The sequence below is a fragment of the Odontesthes bonariensis genome, chromosome 21 (assembly GCF_027942865.1).
Source record: "Odontesthes bonariensis isolate fOdoBon6 chromosome 21, fOdoBon6.hap1, whole genome shotgun sequence".
In the NCBI taxonomy this organism is placed as follows: domain Eukaryota; kingdom Metazoa; phylum Chordata; class Actinopteri; order Atheriniformes; family Atherinopsidae; genus Odontesthes; species Odontesthes bonariensis.
The window spans coordinates 6,558,281-6,578,102 of NC_134526.1; the positions used below are offsets into that span (position 1 = coordinate 6,558,281).

Sequence of the window (19,822 nt, forward strand, 5' to 3'; positions counted from 1 at the left end):
TTACACTACATACAATGTTACATTACTTACCCAATACTTTTACTCTATCACACACTCACGAGCAGATGAACACTGGAGGCAACATGGGGTTCAGCACGTCCTTCCCCGAGGACTCTTCGACATGTGGCAGACGACTGCTCCTCCTCCGCTTCGATTATAGATGCCAGTACATCTTATATATCGGACCTTTAAAAAGCAAAGTCCTAGAATTACAACTTGTTTCTCGCACTCGAAGGTGAATGAACAGGTTTTCCCCACAAACTTAATCACAAACAGCCGGGTCAGACGGAACAGGTTAACAGGGATTCATTATTGGCCTTTAGAGAAACAGTAAATCAATATAAGTATTGTGCTATTGTGCTGAGTTTTTCAGTAATTCCCATAATCTTGTAGTTTAGTAAAGAACTGAAGATAATTCTTAAAAAAAAAAACATTAAAGAAATCATTTAGATCATTAAATGTCTGATTTTACATTTATTGTCGTTTCTGATTGAAAAGTCACTGAAAATAATTTCATTTTGATCAGATAATCCTTGAATTAACTGCAGCTAAAGTCAAATATCTCCTATTTAAATCCACATCATAGTATCACCAGCAGAACTGGAGATGGTTTGCTGCAAAATTAACTCAAACATCACCTCGCAGCCATGTTTTCTCCCTGAGAAACATCTTCTAATCCCCTCCAGAACAAATCTTTTGTCGGTAAATCTGTAGAGCAGATAAAAGAGAAATGTTTATATTGGATTATGTGCACAAAAAAAACATGTAAACACAATGATTGTCCAGCTTTATGTCTCCCTAGCGGCTCGTGTAATTTTCCTTTTCCACACACATCCATTTGAAATTAGATTTCTACTGAAAAGCTCTTCAGCCTTTGTGATTGACAGAAATTTGACACGCGTTTGCTCCTCCGGTGCTGCTTTTTGTCTCCCCCGTTTATCCAGTTGCGTCATGTTTGGGATGTTTTGTTGCGTCCGTGCTCTGACCTGCAGCCCAAAGCAGCTGGACTGCATAAATCTGTCTCTTCTGTCACAAACAAGACACAAGAGAGCCTCACACAATCTAAAACACACATCCACCCATCAGTGATTGACGCATAAACACCAACTCATGGCCTCCTTGACATGCAAGTGTGAATCACGCAGTCGTATAGTTTCTGACTCACCACCGGGAGCTCATTCTCACAAACCCCTACAGGCCCTCACATTTAAACTACAAAGAGGTATTAGTGGACGCTCTGTTCATGAACCGAATGACACGTTCTCCTTCCTCAGGCCGACAAGAAGGACCCGCAGGGGACCACCTCGGTGGCGGGCTTCGAGGTTCTTCTGCAGAAGCAGCTGAAGGGGAAAGCGATGCAGAAGGAGATGTCTGAGTTTATCCATGAGAGGTAACCGCTTTAACGACACGGCTCCACTCAGGAAATTCACTTTGTCGCCAGCAGATTTGATTAATTAACTAACCAGAGTGTCAGACACAGGGCTGCTCCGGATTAAGAGAAAATACCAAACAGGAGACAGAAAATTGCTTCTTTTAGAAGCTAGTTATGGGAAGCAAGCTCATAATTGAATCGGTTATCTCCTCCATTAAGGAAAGAAAGCTGATTATATTCTGATTTTTTTCCTGCTGTCTACCAATGTTACGCTCCTGAGATGAATGTTTTTGCACCTGCAACCACAACTCATCACAAACAGTGATGTGCAAAAGTCTTTATTCTCTTCTAATTTCTTTTCATTTTTGCTTTCAAGCAGTCAGACTTTCTTGGAATCTTTTAAAGTGGCCTCGAGCAATAGTTTTTCAAGCTTTTTCTTTGGGCATTTGCTGCCTTTTTCACTCATTTTCAGTCCTATCCTTGTAATTGTCTTTTCAAGAGGAACGTGCTATTATTTGTTAAGTCACTTAACTCTGCAATATGAATCATTCAAGCATAAAAAGACTCCTAACTGATGGGATGAACCAGTGTTGTGTCCACACAGAACAGACAACTTAGCAAAGAAGCCATTTTAAATTGGATCTTTAGGCACTTTGTTCCCATTTCTTTAGTTGCATCTATGAAAAACAGCAAAAATAACACAGCTGTTAGCTGAAAACTTGGCATATCTCAGCATGGTGTGCAGTGTGTCCTTAAAACATTTGAGGAAACTGGACAAGTGGAGGACAGAAGAAGAAGTGTCAGGCCTAAAGAACTATCTACAGCAGATGAACAGGATCTGAAAGTGATGTCCTTAAGAAAGAGGAAAACATCCAGCAAAGACCTGACACAGGAGCTGAGAGATGCATCTGGACCTTCAGCTGATCCATCTGCTGTTGGCCCAAGCCTCATCAGAAATGGGCTCCATGGAAGGGTGGCTGTCAGGAAGCCGTTCTTAAGGAAGGGAAACAGGGAGAAAAGGCTGAGCTGTGCCAAAGGACACAAGAAGTGGGCTGAAAATCAGTGGCAGCAGGTCTGATGGATGGGAAAACCGGGGAATTTGCTAAAAAAAAAACTAAAGTGAATAGCTGTTAACAAAAGTACTCCTGAATTAAATAGATAATTTTAGGCAAGTTTTAAAGATTTAGCTTAATACAAAATAAAAGATTTCAGTTTAGTTTTTACTTGTTCTTGCTTTTGTTTTTGTTGATAACACCAAAAAAACTGGGTTTGTTTCTCAGAAACTGACAAATTTCCACTGGAGCTTAATTCTATTTTTCTTTATCAGCATAAACTATAATGAATAAATGCAGCTACTCTGAGCTTGGAATGTGTGTGTGATTGAGACCATAATCGGTCACTAAACATTAACAAAGCATCATTAATTTGTTTTATAAACACCTTGAATTTCATTATGTAAAAGTTAAAATGTCGTGTTTATTTGCTCAATAAACTGGAAAAAACAGTAATTCTTTAGAGGATAAATATTGCTAAACAGCATAAAATGATTTGGTGCCATCTGCTTTTAAATTCAGTATTTTTTTGGTTAAGAAAAATCGATTAATTCAGTTCAAATTGGGTTTACTATCTCTGTCATCATTATCAACAATGTGGATAGAGAATTTAGGACAAAGAGGGAATATTTATGCACTGCTTTTAGATTAGATAAAAGAAGACTAAAACACAAGCAGACGAGTTGCTTTGATCGTTATACTTTAGATTTTACTTTGCCTCCAGTTTCCAGCGCAACGTGCCTGACGAAGTCGTATCGTTATGGTGGGAAACATCAGAACTCAGTGATTATTATTCTGAGCAGGTCTGCAGAGGAGCTGTGCATGGAGCTCTGTAACAGCTTCTGGAGACAGATCAGTTGGATCCAAAGCAGGATCAAGCAGATAAAATCTGAGCACGTCATCAGAAGAAAGATGGAAAAGCAGCTTCATCTCAGATGCAAAACTCACTAAATAATAAAGGCTCCAAACAGCAAATGTCCTGTCGTAAAAGTTGTGTCTCATGATGAGCAAACAACTTCTGAAATGAGGAAACGAGTACAAACACGTGGGTTGAGCTCAAATGTATCAGCATTTTGCAGTTGAAGATGAAAGAAGAAGAATTATAGATTAAATCTTGTTAAAGATGCGTGGCAGTAACTGGGATAGCACGGCCCACTGCTGGAGTCCGTGCAGTTCAAATGCTGCAAAGATTAAGAAAAAGGGGTCTGAAGAACTTTATAAATACACACGTCTTGTGAAAAGTTTAAAACAAATGGATTCTATTTAGTGCTTTCAATTTCATTAGCAAAGCAAGGTGCCCTTGAGAGGAAGGTCGACACGAATGAACTTAACTTACAGACTCTCCCTCCCTCTCTGCTGTGCTTCAGCATCATCTCCAAAGTCCCTTCCTGCAGAGGAGTAACCACAGCAGCTGTACAGCTGGCAAAAGTCAATCTAAAGCAATATTTTGATCAGACACGCCTCCATTGATGGGTTCAAGGTGTTATCAGTGTGTACACTGGAAAAAATGCCCCTCCAAAAATAAGTAAAAAAAACAACAAATAAAAGACGTTTTTGCTTGAAATAAGCAAATAAATCTGCCAATGGAACTAGTGGAAATCAGCTTGTCAAGATTTCTTGAAATAAGATGTGATATTTAGGACTTTAGAGATAAAAGTGATCTTGAAATGAGCTTAAAAACCTCTTCAAATGAAAAAAAAAAAGTTTGTTTCATGTGAAATATGACTCAAAACTATTTGTTTTCAAGACTTTTTCACTTAACAAGATATTCCAGATGTATTGTATTAAAACAAGTCCCTATATCTGGCTGAAATAGTACTTGTTAGGCAGTTGTGTCTTATATTAAGTGTAATGAGATATTTTGACTAGAAATGAGATAAATATACTTGGTAAGACTTTGATTTTTTCCAGTGTAGCAGTATGGGCTACGCTGCGAGTGCAATAATTCAGGAGAAGAAGTTGCAAACAACAAAAACTGCCCTGGATATCCACAAGAGGAAAATAGTGAGAGCTCTTTTTTTAGGAATTATTTAAATATCTGGGAGGGCGCCAGTCAGTCAGAAGTTTATTAAATTCCAGTTCAACATCTGGTGAGTTGTGTCATTTGAATCTTAGCCAGGTCAGACCATCTGACAAACTTGTGTCCGTTCCCACAAATACTCATCAAATCTCCCTCAAAGCAGACAAAAATCGCCCCCAGCGGGTGTAGCATTTTTTCCCATCTTCAAAATGCAAATCAAATACTGCAATGGAAACCCAGATACTCTGGTTCAAAGGGGGTATTGCCCTCTATCCTTGCATCCTGCAATGAAAGAGCTATAGATCCCAGCAAAGAATCCAGATCGGAGCACCGCTAATGAACTTTTACATCCGATCTCACGCATCGTTTTATAAACTAATTGGCGCCACCTTAGAGAAGAAAAACAGAGCTCTCTCTGTGAGTTGTGGGGAGTTCATGAAGTGTATCCTTTGAATAACTCCTGAAAAGCAGAGCTCTACTCGGCGCTGACCTTTTCTGCCGTGTTTCGCCAAGCTGCCTGGTGACCATGAGAACCTGAACATTGAGTCCTGTGACCTTCTTTAGGTGACAGATTTACTCAGGTGTGGACGGTGAATGTGAGGCCAGGAGAGGAAGTGAATGTCACACAGGGCACAAACACGGCAACCCTGGCTGAATACGAGCTCCTTTCTGTGTTTGAAATGTAGATAAGGATGTGAACAGCCACTTTGAAAAGGACCTGCTCTTTAAAATACAGCAGGAGCACAACAGCATTGTTCATTTACAGTACAGTATACACTGGAAAAAATCAGTCTTACCAAGTATATTTGTCTCATTTCTAGTCCAAATATCTCATTACACTTAATTTAAGACACAACTGCCCAACAAGTACCATTTCAGCCAGATATAGGGACTTGTTTGAAGACAATACAGCTGGAATATCTTGTTAAATGAAAAAGTCTTGAGTCACATATCATATTAAACAAGCTTTTTTTGACATTTGAAGAGGTTTTTAAGCTAATTTCCAGGTCACTTTTATGTCAAAAGTCCTAAATATCACATCTTATTTCAAGAAATCTTGACAAGCCGATTTTCACTAGTTCCATTGGCAGATTTTTTTGCTTATTTCAAGCAAAAACGTCTTTTATTTGTTGTTTTTTTAAACTTATTTTTGGAGGGGCATTTTTTCCAGTGTAGGGATGAAAACCATTTGGATTTTATGCTTCACCAGAGTTGAGTTTTTTTGTCTGAGAAGTATCTTATTGTCCATTTTACCCAAGCAGATACTGTCCTTCCTTCAGCCAGACAGCTGCTGCTTCACATCTCTGTGTTTCAGGATAAAGATTGAGGAGGAATATGCCAAGAACCTCTCCAAGCTGTCTCTGAGCCCCCTGGCAGCGCAAGAGGAAGGGTGAGTGCTGTAAACAGAAGCTGAAAGCTGAGGGATGAATCGGCTGGTGCAGCTCAAAAGTTCCCTCAGAAAAACCCTACAGTGGCTGTAATTACAATAACTCCAGCTAAAGATAGGCTTATTCCCGTTGCTCTTTCAAAAGCTACTCCAATTAGCATGGCTGCCAGTCAGAAATGACAGAAAGAAAAAGGCTTTTTGTTTGTGTATTTTTGCTTAATTTCAAGGATAGAAATCACACCGATGCACATGCAGTCTCTTCATCAGATTTCCAGGATTTCCCTCAATCGTATCTTCCAGAAAGTTGTTTAGTTGGTTTTGTTAGTTAACAGACAAAATGCTCTGTACACTCACTAATTAATGCCAAAATTACACATACAATTAGAAACCATGAAGAAAATACACATTTCTGTACTGAAAAGGGTGAGTACTGAGATTTAATCCATTCGAGTGAATAATTAGACATCATTAAGGGGAACTAAAAGCTGATTACAGCTTACCTCCCTTTCATGGCTAATACCTGCTTAGAGATGGAATTATTTTCAATTGAACCACTAAAACATTGATTACAGGGAGTGAAACTAGCCAATTACAGCTTCATTTTTTTTGGGAGATTATTTATTTACTTATTTCTTAAAAGAAGTTTGAGCTTTTTGCACTGGAGAAGTTTTGGAGGCAGAACTACGTTCCCTTCAGGTTCAAGCGGCTTTGTGGAAAATCAAAGCAGAGATAAAAAGCTCCGATGTTGTGTACATTTTATTTTCCAGTTCCTGTATTCTTGCAGTAGTGAGATCGATTTCAGTTTGGAATTTTGTTTTCAATGCCAAATCTGCTCTCTGAGTTCTTACAATCTCCAAGTGCATGTTTTCCCAGGACACTCGGAGAGGCCTGGACTCAGCTGAAGAAGAGCCTCCACGATGAAGCCGAAGTTCACCTCAAGTTCTCCAACAAGGTATTTTCTTTTAAGACAAGAGACATCAACTAATTGATTTAGTTTATCAACGAGGATGATTCAGTCTCAGTGCTTAACACTCATCTCTAAGACAAAACATCCATCCATCCATCTTCTAAAGCGCTTAGCCCACATGGGCTTGCGGTGGCCCAGACATCTCTGTCCCCTTGCTGCTTCCTCCAGCTCATCCTGGGTGACCCCGAGCCGTTCCCAGGCCAACGGAGAGACACTAGCTGTGTTCGAAACCGCATACTTCATACTTGCATACTGCATACTTGCATACTGCATACTCATCGATCAGACAGTATGCAGAGCATTTACCCACAATGCATTTCGCTCCTGCCCGAGCCGAAATCAGCCGGCCTGAAGCTGATTTCAATTAAGCTCTAAACTCTGTAAACTTTATCAACATTTGAAACATTTTCAGGCGAGAAAGTAGTCGTTTAGATCCCCAACGTGTTGAAAACCTGACAAAATACCGGCTATTTACAATTTTGTTCCCACGAATTCGGCGCTACTAAAGCTAGCCGCAGTGAGCAACGCACTTCCGGTTATTTTCACAAAATAAAATACCCGTTGCCTTTTATCATAGCGAAGGCCATTACCATACAATCGGTGCTTTTGTTTTGAAAACAGGAAGTGAACCTACCCTCGTTGTAGCTAGCTTGAAACTGCCGTTTTGACAGGAAATGACGATCGGCGACGTCACGTTACGTTGCATCTTGGGTAGTTTGAGTATGAGTAGTAACCTCATGATGCATACCCAACATTTCGGTGAATCTAGAATGCATCCGGGAAAAAAGTCAGTATGAGTAGTGGGAGTAATAGGAGAAGTATGCGGTTTCGAACACAGCCATAATCTCTCCAGTGGGTCCTGGGCCGACCTCGGGGCCTTGTCCCAGTTGGTCGTGCCCGGTACGCCTCCAAAGGAAGGCGACCAGGAGGCGTCCTCATCAGGTGCCCGAGCCACCTCAACTAGCTCCTCTCAACACCAAATGTCTTTCTTTGTATTTGTAGCTATTTTCCCATTCATAGCCTTTGGTTTGCAGATTTCTGCACCTTCAGTTCAAGTGTTTAATGTTTTCAGCCTGCTGGAATAACAGATACTCGATCCGACCACATCCTAAGGTGATGGGCCTTGTTTACCTTCACCTTCTCTGTGCTGACCGAGGAAAATGACCCTTCCCCGGCCCAATTACCAGTGATGCAGAAAGCATGCACTGGCTTCAAAAGCAGAAGCAGCCTCAGAGCTTTTCATAGCCTTCTGTTGTCTAATTAATTAGCTGCATGTTCTGACGAGCCCCCACTCAGGGCGCCGCAGGCCTGCTCCACTAAGGCTGTGCGCCACTGTTTTATAGGTGGAGGTAATCCACGATCACAAGGGTGAAGATTAATCAACCCTGCAGAAGCTGTAGCTCCCTTAGTTTTAATGAAGTACACCTCAGCTTTGGCATTAGCGCGATAAGCATTCTGCAGTGAGAACCAACACTGCTGACGGGCATCTTGTGTTTATTAAAGTGTCATTAAAGAAATATTTTCATTATAAATGCTTGGAAAGAAAAAGCGGAGCAGAGACTAAAAAAGTTGTTGTTTTCCCTCATGGTGATGCATCTGACTAACAGAAAACAGGCCTATTAGCAAAAAAAAAAACGTTTTGCTCCACTTTCCGATGAGCATTGATTTTAAACAGAGGCTTTAGCACAAAACTAATAAACTAATAATGACAATGAAACAGCAGTAAACAGTAAGATAAGGAGCTAAGTTGGCAAACAGTGTAGCAGATTACAGAAACGATCAGATTTATTGTTTGCAATGTTTTTACAGCTGCAAAATTAACTCGTCCCTGTTTTCTTGGTAATAAACTATACGAAGATTTCAGCTGCTTGTTATTTACCAGAAATTAGAAACACATCATCACAGATATATCTGCACAAAGCAACAGAATATCTCCTGCTCCGTCTGAAAGATGATCAGAGAGCTGATGCAGTCCATCCTGAAGCTTCTGCTTCCTGCTGGTTTAAACCTGCTGCTGGTTCCTGCAGCTCTAACTGGTTCCTGAAACCAGTTAAAGCTTCAGAAACCAGTTAGAGCTTCAGAAACCAGTTGAAGCTGCAGGAACCAGTTAGAGCTGCAGGGACCAGTTAAAGCTGCAGGAACCAGTTAAAGCTGCAGGAACCAGTTAGAGCTTCAGGAACCAGTTAAAACTGCAGGAACCAGTTAAAACTGAAGGAACCAGTTAGAGCTGCAGGAACCAGTTAGAGCTGCAGGAACCAGTTAAAACTGCAGGAACCAGTTAGAGCTGCAGGAACCAGTTAGAGCTGCAGGAACCAGTTGGAACTGCAGAAACCAGTTAAAGCTGCAGGAACCAGTTAGAGCTGCAGAAACCAGTTAGAGCTGCAGGAACCAGTTAGAGCTGCAGAAACCAGTTAGAGCTGCAGGAACCAGTTAGAGCTGCAGAAACCAGTTAAAACTGCAGGAACCAGTTACAGCTGCAGAAACCAGTTAGAGCTGCAGGAACCAGTTAGAGCTGCAGAAACCAGTTAAAACTGCAGGAACCAGTTAGAGCTTCAGGAACCAGTTAGAGCTGCAGGAACCAGTTAAAACTGCAGGAACCAGTTAGAGCTGCAGGAACCAGTTAGAGCTGCAGGAACCAGTTGGAGCTGCAGAAACCAGTTAAAGCTGCAGGAACCAGTTAGAGCTGCAGAAACCAGTTAAAACTGCAGGAACCAGTTAGAGCTTCAGGAACCAGTTAGAGCTGCAGGAACCAGTTAAAACTGCAGGAACCAGTTACAGCTGCAGAAACCAGTTAGAGCTGCAGGAACCAGTTAGAGCTGCAGAAACCAGTTAAAACTGCAGGAACCAGTTAGAGCTTCAGAAACCAGTTAAAACTGCAGGAACCAGTTACAGCTGCAGAAACCAGTTAGAGCTGCAGGAACCAGTTAGAGCTGCAGAAACCAGTTAAAACTGCAGGAACCAGTTAGAGCTTCAGGAACCAGTTAGAGCTGCAGAAACCAGTTAAAACTGCAGGAACCAGTTAGAGCTTCAGGAACCAGTTAGAGCTGCAGGAACCAGTTAAAACTGCAGGAACCAGTTAAAACTGAAGGAACCAGTTAGAGAAGCAGGAACCAGTTAGAGCTGCAGGAACCAGTTAAAACTGCAGGAACCAGTTAGAGCTGCAGGAACCAGTTGGAGCTGCAGAAACCAGTTAAAGCTGCAGGAACCAGTTAGAGCTGCAGAAACCAGTTAGAGCTGCAGGAACCAGTTAGAGCTGCAGAAACCAGTTAGAGCTGCAGGAACCAGTTAGAGCTGCAGGAACCAGTTAAAGCTGCAGGAACCAGCCTGACAGCTGCAGTGTGGGAATGTTGACAGGATGTAACATAAATATTCAATTTAAACCACGTTGATTTTTGTTTATACCCAGAGCTGAAGAAAGCTCCGTTTAGGGCACAAAAATGTCCAAAATAATAAGCCTGCTTCTTTATTTTTTCTCACGCCTCAAAGAAAAGCGGTTTTCCTAACTTAACCGACGGCGTGGTGGTTTGTGTCCGCAGCTGCACTCTGAGGTGGAGAAACCTTTGCTGACATTCAGATGTGACAACTTCAAGAAGGACCTGAAGAAGTACGACCACCACATCGCTGACCTCAGGAAGCAGCTGGCGAGCCGTTACGCCAGCGTGGAGAAGGTACGACGCCCACATGGCAGCAGAGACCTCAACAGCCCAAACGTGCAATAATACACACACACAGGTCCTCGTTTACATCAGAGAGATGACATAATAATGAGAATCTGAGGAACTCCCCCGCTCCGTCCATCCAGGCACAGTGTTGCTTCCTCCCACTTGCTGAATCAGTTCATGAATGGATGCCGCCTCTGTCCTCTCTTGTCAGTGTTATTTTTCACTTTTATTTAAGCAACATGTCGTGGTGGGTGGCTGCATATGCCAACGCTGTATTCCCATCGAGTAGATGCAAAGTCACAAGCTTCTCCAACCCCAACGTTTGGCATCCATGGAGTTTCTTTTTATGAAAATAAATGTTGAAGGTAAATAAATACTGTATGTTCAGCTGCTGTTGGATTCAATCGTTGATAAATACTTAATTTACCACGTTTATTCATGGCCAAAAGGCATCCTTGTGCTCATTGTGCCTTATTATCTCAACTGCACCAGTAAAGGAATGAATAAAAGTCATACTTAGCTCAGTATTTCAGCACTTCTTATGCACATGCTCATTCCCATTCCCATATTGCATTTATCCATACATTTACTAAACCCACTTAATCCATATTTAGGGTCACATGGGGGCTGGAGCCTGTCCCAGCTGCGATTGGGCGAGAGACTGACCCTAACCCTAACCCTAACCCTAACCCCTCCATTTAACTTAACATGCATGCTTTTGGACTGTGGGATGAAGCCGGAGGTAGAACAGGCCACCACACCACAGAAAGGCTGGAATTTGAACCAGGGACCCTAACAACCACACCACTGTGCAGCTCATTTTAACTTTAATTACCTTTTTATAGCGTAACATCCATTTGATCTGAAATGTATGATAACATAAAATCTCTATTAAATACGGTTAAAACTATAAACGATAAATCATAAATAGCTGTAATGATTGTGCTGATGCTAAGCTCAGAGTAAAGATTCCACATTGCTGATTCTCTGTTAATTAAACCAGTCTGTACACTGGAAAAAAATCTAAATCTTTCCAAGTATATTTGTCTCATTATCAGTATCTCATTACACTTGATATAAGACATAATTGCCTAACAAGTACTATTTCAGCCAGATATAGGGACTTGTTTGTTTGTATCTTGTTAGGTGAAAAAGTCTTGAAAACAAATAGTTTTGAGTCGGATTTCATATGAAACAAGCTTTTTTTTTTTTACATTTGAAGAGGTTTTTAAGCTAATTTCAAGATCACTTTTAACTCAAAAGTCCCAAATATCACATCTTATTTCAAGAAATCTTGACAAGCCGATTTTCACTAGTTCCATTGGCAGATTTTTTTTGCTTATTTCAAGCAAAAACGTCTTTTATTTGTTGTTTTTTTTAACTTATTTTTGGAGGGGCATTTTTTCCAGTGTATTTGCACTGAAAAAATGAGCTTTCAACACATACAGTTTGTTTATTTTGAACACTATTACAGCCTAACCTTGGAGAGGCGCCTCTGCACCGAAGAAGAGAATAGACTCAATGATATGGATTTAAAATAAAGATTAAAGGATGAGACCAGCATTGCAGCACAGATGTCAGTCGTCAACATGAACAGGCTGTAATGACTTGTATTAGACATAGGTACGGTAAATCTGAGGATTACAAAGAGTGGCTCGTGGCTTCTGTAATGTGTGTTTTAATGTGTTCGACGCAGTCCCGTAAAGCTCTGGCAGACCGGCAGAAGGACCTGGAGGTGAAGACCCAGCAGCTGGAGATCAAACTCAGCAACAAGACGGAGGAGGACATAAAGAAGGCCCGGCGGAAATCCACGCAAGCAGGTCAGAGGTCAAAGAACGCGGTCGCTTGCACGCCGCCAGTCTCAGGAAGGATTTTTAGGCAAGAACATTTTAAATAGTCGGATCCTGCTGCAGGAAACGACTGAAAACTGAGGTTAATACTGTCAAAAGTCTGAGAAATTGCTCGTGATTATGCTAAATAAGCATGTTGACTACATTTAAATGTTAAAAAAATGATCATTTTTTAATTGTTGTCCATATCTGTCTGCAGAATGAAGGTGACATTTCCATATTTAATGTGATGTCCTGATGCACGATTATCATAATTTGACTCTCCATGTTTTTAATTAATGTGTAAAAAAAAAAAACTAAAAATGAGAAGCTCTGTGAAAGAAGGAAATCCTGTCCAACCCAGGTTGTGTTTGATATTTTAATCCCAAAGCTCCGTTACAGAACAGGACGAGCTCTGCAGGAACTCGTCTTTCTCTGCTGCTCTCAGTAGATTAGTCACAGTCCACAGGACTGATCAATGGCGGTCATGAGGCAGAGTTAAAGGAGGTCAGCTTCGTGTCGCTGCTGCCTCCAGGTTGGGCAATATGTCAGAACGGCTCGCTGGCAGGTACCAGGATGTGTTTTACCTGCACCGAATGAATTTCATTAAGCCTCAGTGTCTGTTTCAGGACAAGCATCCGCAGAGTTCAGCCAGCAGTGAAAACCAGAAAGAGGAGAGTGCATCCAATTTGGATTTTAAGAGAGATTGTAAATCCTTAACCACACGGAGAGGCTTTAAGAAAGTATTGTCATGGTTCTGTGTGATTTAACTTAAAAGATTAAAGTAAAAAGCACATCAGAGTGAGAATACTCCTTTGAAGGGAGTCGTCCGTAGTGCTAAAGAAACCTCAAACTGCTCTTTTAAACAGAGATAAGTGGAAATCAAACCGACTTCTGGTGAAACTCTGATATTTTTTTATGAAAATAAAAGGAAATAATGCCAGAATCAGAGCTAACAACAATACAGAAGGAAAAAAATTGTGAAATAAATAGCATTTATCATCACCAAATGGCTTTTTGTCTGTATTCTTAGAACAAATGAACTGACATAAGCTATTTGTTTTCACAGGAGAAGTTACAAATATTGGCAAGTTGTGTTTACACATTCATTACAGTGTGTTATATGCTTTTATTGAATGTTTATTCAGCTTTAGTTTCACACAGAAATATAATCAGAACCAAATCACTGACAACTGCTTCAAATGAAAAAGAAAAAGACGGTTCACTGATAAATAAAGAAAGCTGATAAGCTATCTAACAGTCCAATAAAGGACGGAATTGATGGATATGTTTTATGTTCCCATTAAACACAGAGTCGCCTGTGATTCTGCAGCAGATTAAATAAGCGGTGATCCTTGGGCGCCCCCTGCTGGTCAGCACAGCAGAACTACAGGCAGCGTTTGGAGAACATGGAGAATGCTCAGATCTGTGTTCAGCTATGTTTATGTGTGTTTTCTCCAGGTGACGATCTGATGCGCTGCGTGGACCTCTACAATCAAACCCAGTCCAAGTGGTTTGAGGAAATGGTCACCACCAGCATGGTAAAGCTGATTTTAACACCTCAAATAACCTGTGTTAATCTAGTGCTTCATATTCAATTAAATGAATTATTCATATGAAATCTTTCAGAAAGTTTCTGCAGATTCTGGCTACATCTGCTTTGGGTCTGAGATATTAAACCTGACTGCTTCTCGGGCGGTTGTGTTCCTTCCCCTGCAGGAGCTGGAGAAACTGGAGGTTGAGCGGATTGAGTGGATTCAGCAGCATCTACGTCAGTACACGACTCTGCGGCATGAAACCGACATGTTCAACCAGAGTGTGAGTTTGGGTCTCCACTGTCTCTTCTGTTGGTGGTTGCTTTCATGGTATTTCATGTTGTTTTATCAGGATTCTGGGACTGTTTGGGACGGTCTTGTCTTATTTATGCATCTATTTGTAGCCTCCTCATGTCCCTTTGTAGGTGCCTCTGTGTCACCCTCACATGTCTTTGTTGTTGTGTGTTTTTACTTTGTTTTCCATCTTTTAATAGACAGTGAGGTTTCTTAGAAGCTTTTTGGCTGTTATTCAGTCTCATTGGAGTTATTATTCATCCCTGAGTCGTATTTTTCTTTTTCTTTTTCTGTCACAGCCTCTGTGTAACTATTTGTCTTCTTGTGTTGTTTTTAGTCTTTTTTTGTTGCTATTTCACTTTTTTTGTGTGTCTGTTTTTGATTTTATTTCTCTTTTTCCAAATCTTTGGAGTTATTAATCCCCCTACAAAGTTGTAGCTCTTTTTATGTTTGCAACCTTCCATTTTCTGCTTTTTTTTGCTGTTGTTTCCCATCTTTTTGTTGTTGTTTTCTGTCTCTTTGTAGTTGTTAATGCCTCTATGCAACTATGTTGTCTATGTAGCTGTATGCATATTTGTTTTTATCTGTTTTTGTCCATTTATGTCTGTTTGTAGTCATTTGGAATCGTTTTTTTAGACGATTGTAGTTTTAATTATTCGTTTTCTTGTTGTCTTTCGGTCTCTGCTGTGTTCTTTAGGGAGGGATGGAAAAAAAGACTTTTCATTAATTTTCTATACCCATTTTATCCTGTTCAAGTCCGTGAGGGTGAAAAAAAGGATTTGTGATTCTTATATATTCATAACACCGAATCGATCCACAGGAGTCAAAAAAGCAATTTCTAAAAATGATTTTGTGTCAACGGACCTAAAAAGCATAACATGACTGTGAGACACAAGGACAGATTTATAGTTATCTTGTTTTAAAAGCTCAATTTGTATCAAACTGGTTCCATGGTATCGTCACATTTTCTTGAAAATAACTGGTTAAACCCCTTCTGAAGGTTTTATTAAGCATGCATTATGATGAGTTTCTCCTCAAAACATTCTCATTTATTCCTCCAGTCCTACTTGTCATCATGGTCAACCTTTTTGTTTGTTTGCATTTCACGTTAAAACTAAAAGTGAGTTGTTTTGCAAACCAAACACCATTTTAATCAGCCTGAATGACTGCCAGTTTTCATAAATCCTTCAAATTGACAGCCATTACAGCCACTTTGACTTGCGTGCCACTTCAGCTGAGCCCCGAGGAGAGCGTAGATGTTTTAACAGGCTCCGTCGGCCTTCCATCATCAGCACTCTGGGATCACTCGGGGCCTCGGAGAAAGCCTCGCTGGTGCTCGCTTCATTTTAGAGGTGCAAAGTAAACCCTGCAAAATCTGATGAGATGTTTTCTGTCAGCTTTGTGGGAATGTGGCGTGATGTGGTGCTCCTCTGTGTGCCAGCTGTCAAGATGAATTCCAAAGATATGATACACACAGAGCAATGTAGAAGACATTTTAGAGATGTATTTTATATGAAACTTGATCTCTAGTTAACTAAGGCTGTTTAAAGTAGACAAGTAAAAGTTCTAGTTTTATCCAAAGCCTTCTGTGAGTGCAGAGGTGTGCAGTGCTTGTGTTGAATATCTACAAGGTGTCCATTCTAGATTAAAATGAAGATAAACAAGTTTTCATTATCTTGAGATATTTGCATGTACAAACAGTGCTGTTTTCCTCCAGAAAATCAGCTATATTGCTCCCATGGTATCCCAGAAACAAAGAAAACACATGCTCAAGTGAGGGCTTTTCACATTTTAGCAGCCACCAGAAGTTATTTTTCACACTTAGTAGAAGATGTCGAGGCAGGTGGTATGTATCACTTTACCACTAGATGTTATTAGATCCTCTCTTTTGAAGTTTGGTCTTAAGATACTGTAATCCTGGCCAACATCTGGGCTAAATGCTCATATGATATGTGCACTTTTTTAAAAATTTCAGCTTAGGGTGAGAGTCTCTACTGTCAGCTTGCTGCTCTCTGACCTCTCTCTGTTTTAATCACGTCTCTTCTAGCCAACACCTGGGCTAATTAATAGATACAATGTTGAAACTTTAGTAGCTTCTTTCCCATTTGGACTTTCTTAGTTCTTACTGAGGTTTCTAAGTGTCAGCCCCACGACTGACTGTCTCCATCTGAAATTGCAGTGCACACACGTTAGTGTAAAAATCACTGATTCAAACTGTCAGAAATTCATACATAAAAAAAAACTAAGAAACAAATCCTGTCAAGTTGTAAGTTGGAGCTGAAGCCAAATTCTCACATTATATTTGCACTTTAATTTCAGCTCATAGTGAGAGTCTCTACTGTTTATTTGCTGCTCTCTCTCCTCACACATATCACCTGCAGAATCCCCTCTCTTATTTAGATTGAGAAACCCAGTGCGCTTTATAAATTAACTGTTGTTTATGCTTATGTGGGCATCATTGCTAACTTGACAACATACTCAGTGCTAGATCCTGCTATCTGACGGTGCTGGTGGTGCTTATAAGAGCTACAGACTGGAGGTTATAGGTTCATTTGTGACATCTATAGGTCACAGGAGGGCGTAGCAGCACCATCAGTGCAGCGGGAGAATTTTTCATTTTTCATTTTAACATTTTCCGGGTTAAAGATCCCCTTGACTCCTTCTTTACTCTGTATCTGGCCTGAATAACATCACATAAATACTGGAATTTAACGTGGGTCGTATTGTTCTTAATGTATTTCCAGACGGTGGAGCCGGTGGACCAGCTGCTGCAGAGCGTGGATCCAGCCAAAGACCGAGAGCTGTGGGTGAAAGAGAACCAAACCAGTGGGGTTCGACCTGTGGACATGGACATATAACTCGTCCTGACCTGGGATCAGCCATCCTGTTATTATGTCCACAGAGTCCCAGAACATTTCTGATTACACTGATCTGCGCACGGTGCATGTTCAGACTCCTGAGGTCTGCTCATCCTCTCTCACTGGAACCACGAGGAGTAAAAGGTTTGACGCAGTCCAGGAAACAGAAATGGATCAAAGTACCAGCATGTTCCTTCTAAATTTTAACCCTATCATAATCAACATTAGCTTACTGAATGCCATTTAACATACTCTGCTGTTTACCTGTTGTAAAGTTGAAAAGATTAAAAAAAAAAAAACACGTATTTTAAATTCTTTAGCTTCAAGCAACACTTTTCCAGTATGAGTAAACAAAAAAAAAAAAAAAGTGATTATTGATATTACCTTTATTTTAGATACAGATAACTGAGGCATACTGAGATCTTAGAATGAATATGATATATTTTCATATTTTGCTGGTTCGTTTTGGTGGAAATGCATGTTTTGAATATCTTGCTTTTATCGTACACGGAGAGCTGCACAATTTGTGGAACCATGATGGTTGTTTTGGTGTAGTTTATTGAATTTGCACAAGGTAATCTGTATCTTGTAATTCATTTAGGAGCTTTGTCACACACACACACACACACAAAAAAAAAGTGTACAGCATTAATATCCAGTAACCTCAATTGTTCAAAACACATGGAGTTTCGGAAGGTGAATTTGATCGTGTGTGTGATGAGTACCAACATGTGGTCGATCAGATTTAGGCCGGGGTCTTTTCTGGATCTGTCTGGAGGAAAAAGGTGGTCCAAGTTACACTGAAACACCTTTTAGTGCCTAACGGTTATATACCTGGAATGTTCTTGATATAGTCTTCTCTGCATCAGTGTACATTTGTACATACTGGCTCGATGTATTTTGCTGTCAGATGTTTTAACAGGCCGCAGATGTTCGGGGGCCGACCAGATGTTTGCACCGTACGATGTTGTTTTGTTTTATTTTTGGTCAATGTGCAGGGAATATCTTTATGGTGGTGTTCGGTAAAAGAGTTGACATGCAGCGGCAAGCAAAAAAATGTGGGATTGGGTCGATCTGGTTGAGCAAAAGCAGATAAAAACCATTTGATCAGAGGCTGCATGGACCGTTTTTGCCCGTGTTTACATGTGTGCGTCCGTCTGTCGTCTTTACATAAACGTGTGGTACGTTTGTTCTAGATTCATTTGCATCGTTGCTTTTTCACCTGCAGCTCTCTTTTAGTTTCCAACAAGACAAATGAGTAACAAATCTAACTGCAAGGCACAAAATATTACGTCTAAAAGAAAGACAGAGACAGAGAGATGTTTATCAGCCATCATTTTCTTTTGTTTTGTGAATCCAGCAGTAAACTGCAGGGCGTCTTTTTGCTTTCAGCCCAAACTAATAGTGTATCTGTTGTAGAGGTTTTAATGTGTCAATGTCGTGCACAAGTGTCATTATGTTCGAAATAAATGTTCTCGATAGGAATTCACGATGGCGTAACGGTTGAGTTAACTACCCCCGTGTGGTGAACGTTTTCATTAAATCTGATGTTTTAAGGATGTTTGATCGTACGTGACCTCTTGTCCAGACTGTACTGAGGAATGCAGTGTCCAAAATAAATCTCTCTGAAAATCTAATGTCCCATTGTGTCATTATGTAACCGTACTGGGAAGTTGGGATTTCAGTTACATCTGTAGAATGTCCAATTCAAAAAAATGAAATTTAATACCTTTATACAAGAGCCAAGAAGACAACAAATTCAATTTACTTCAAAGCAACAATACATTTAATATTACAAAAGTTTACTTCTTTAGAAGGACGCCTTTGTTCGGTGCAATCTGTTGGTTTCCTTAGCTAGGAAATTGTTTTTGAATTGGCTCTATGTGAATGAATTGGATTATTTTATAAATAATTATGATTACAATGAATTTAATTCCAATTGGCTAAAATTGGACTTTATTATTTAAGTGCCTTGAGATGACATTTGTTGTATTTAACGTTATGGAAATAAAAATTAATTGAATTGAATTGAATTGAAATACATCGGCACATATAATCTTATAAACGCTGAAATCTTTCATTTATTCAGGAATACCAAAAACTGTGGACAACCAAAAGTGCCACTGAATTCTCTTGATATTAAAGCGTCGGTGAAAACAGGCATTAATTAGCATGTTTTTTTCTAACAGAATAGACACAAAGTAGTTCAATATATGTCGGGGAAAAGAATAAATCAATATAGTAGCTTTGAAGATAAGTTAATAAACTGATGAATAAATTAATGATATGATTCTGAAGTTTATATAAAGCAGGAAATAAATAACTGACCCTGTAAACTAAATTAAGGATTCAGTTGGTTATCTGGTAAATCAGAAAAGGTAAGTGGTGTTTTTTTTATTTTCCTAATCATGTCACGATCTGTGTTTGTTTTTCTGTTTATTCTCTGGTTTCCAGTTAGTTCAGACTTGCCATTTCCTCACCTTCCCTCACTCTCCCCACAGTATTTAGTCTCCCAGTTCCCTTCATTCTTTGTCAGATCCTCCGTTAACATACACATGGTTTTCCCTGGCTTTCCTTGTTACTTACAGTCTAGTTTTTGTTATTTTTCTTTAGGTGTTTGTTGTTTTTGCTACTCCGGGGTTGCTGTATTTTTTTTTTTTTTTTTTGTTCTTTAATAAACAGACTTTAAGTTTCCTCCTGGTGTCTGATCTGGGTCCTCCTTTGCCTCCACCTCCACACCGTGACAAATCCGTGTTTAGTTATTCACGGTCGTGTGAAAAAGAAAGTGCACCCTTTTTCAACTCAAAGGTTTTACATAACAAGATATAATAAAACACATCTGTTCC

General features: G+C 40.0%; 1 protein-coding gene across 2 annotated transcripts in view; it reads left to right on the top strand.

Moving 5' to 3' along the window:
* Positions 1-18,613, top strand: part of gas7a (growth arrest-specific 7a) — a 33,751-nt gene extending 15,138 nt beyond the window's left edge. For both annotated transcript variants that reach the window (XM_075453958.1, XM_075453959.1), the window contains 8 exons: positions 1,275-1,390; positions 5,760-5,834; positions 6,705-6,783; positions 10,335-10,466; positions 12,157-12,280; positions 13,751-13,830; positions 14,009-14,107; positions 16,863-18,613. In XM_075453958.1, the coding sequence (XP_075310073.1) occupies positions 1,275-1,390; positions 5,760-5,834; positions 6,705-6,783; positions 10,335-10,466; positions 12,157-12,280; positions 13,751-13,830; positions 14,009-14,107; positions 16,863-16,976 (819 nt within the window). In that variant the 3' untranslated portion in view covers positions 16,977-18,613. The remainder of the gene's footprint in view (positions 1-1,274; positions 1,391-5,759; positions 5,835-6,704; positions 6,784-10,334; positions 10,467-12,156; positions 12,281-13,750; positions 13,831-14,008; positions 14,108-16,862) is intronic.
* Positions 18,614-19,822: the final 1,209 nt, after the last annotated feature.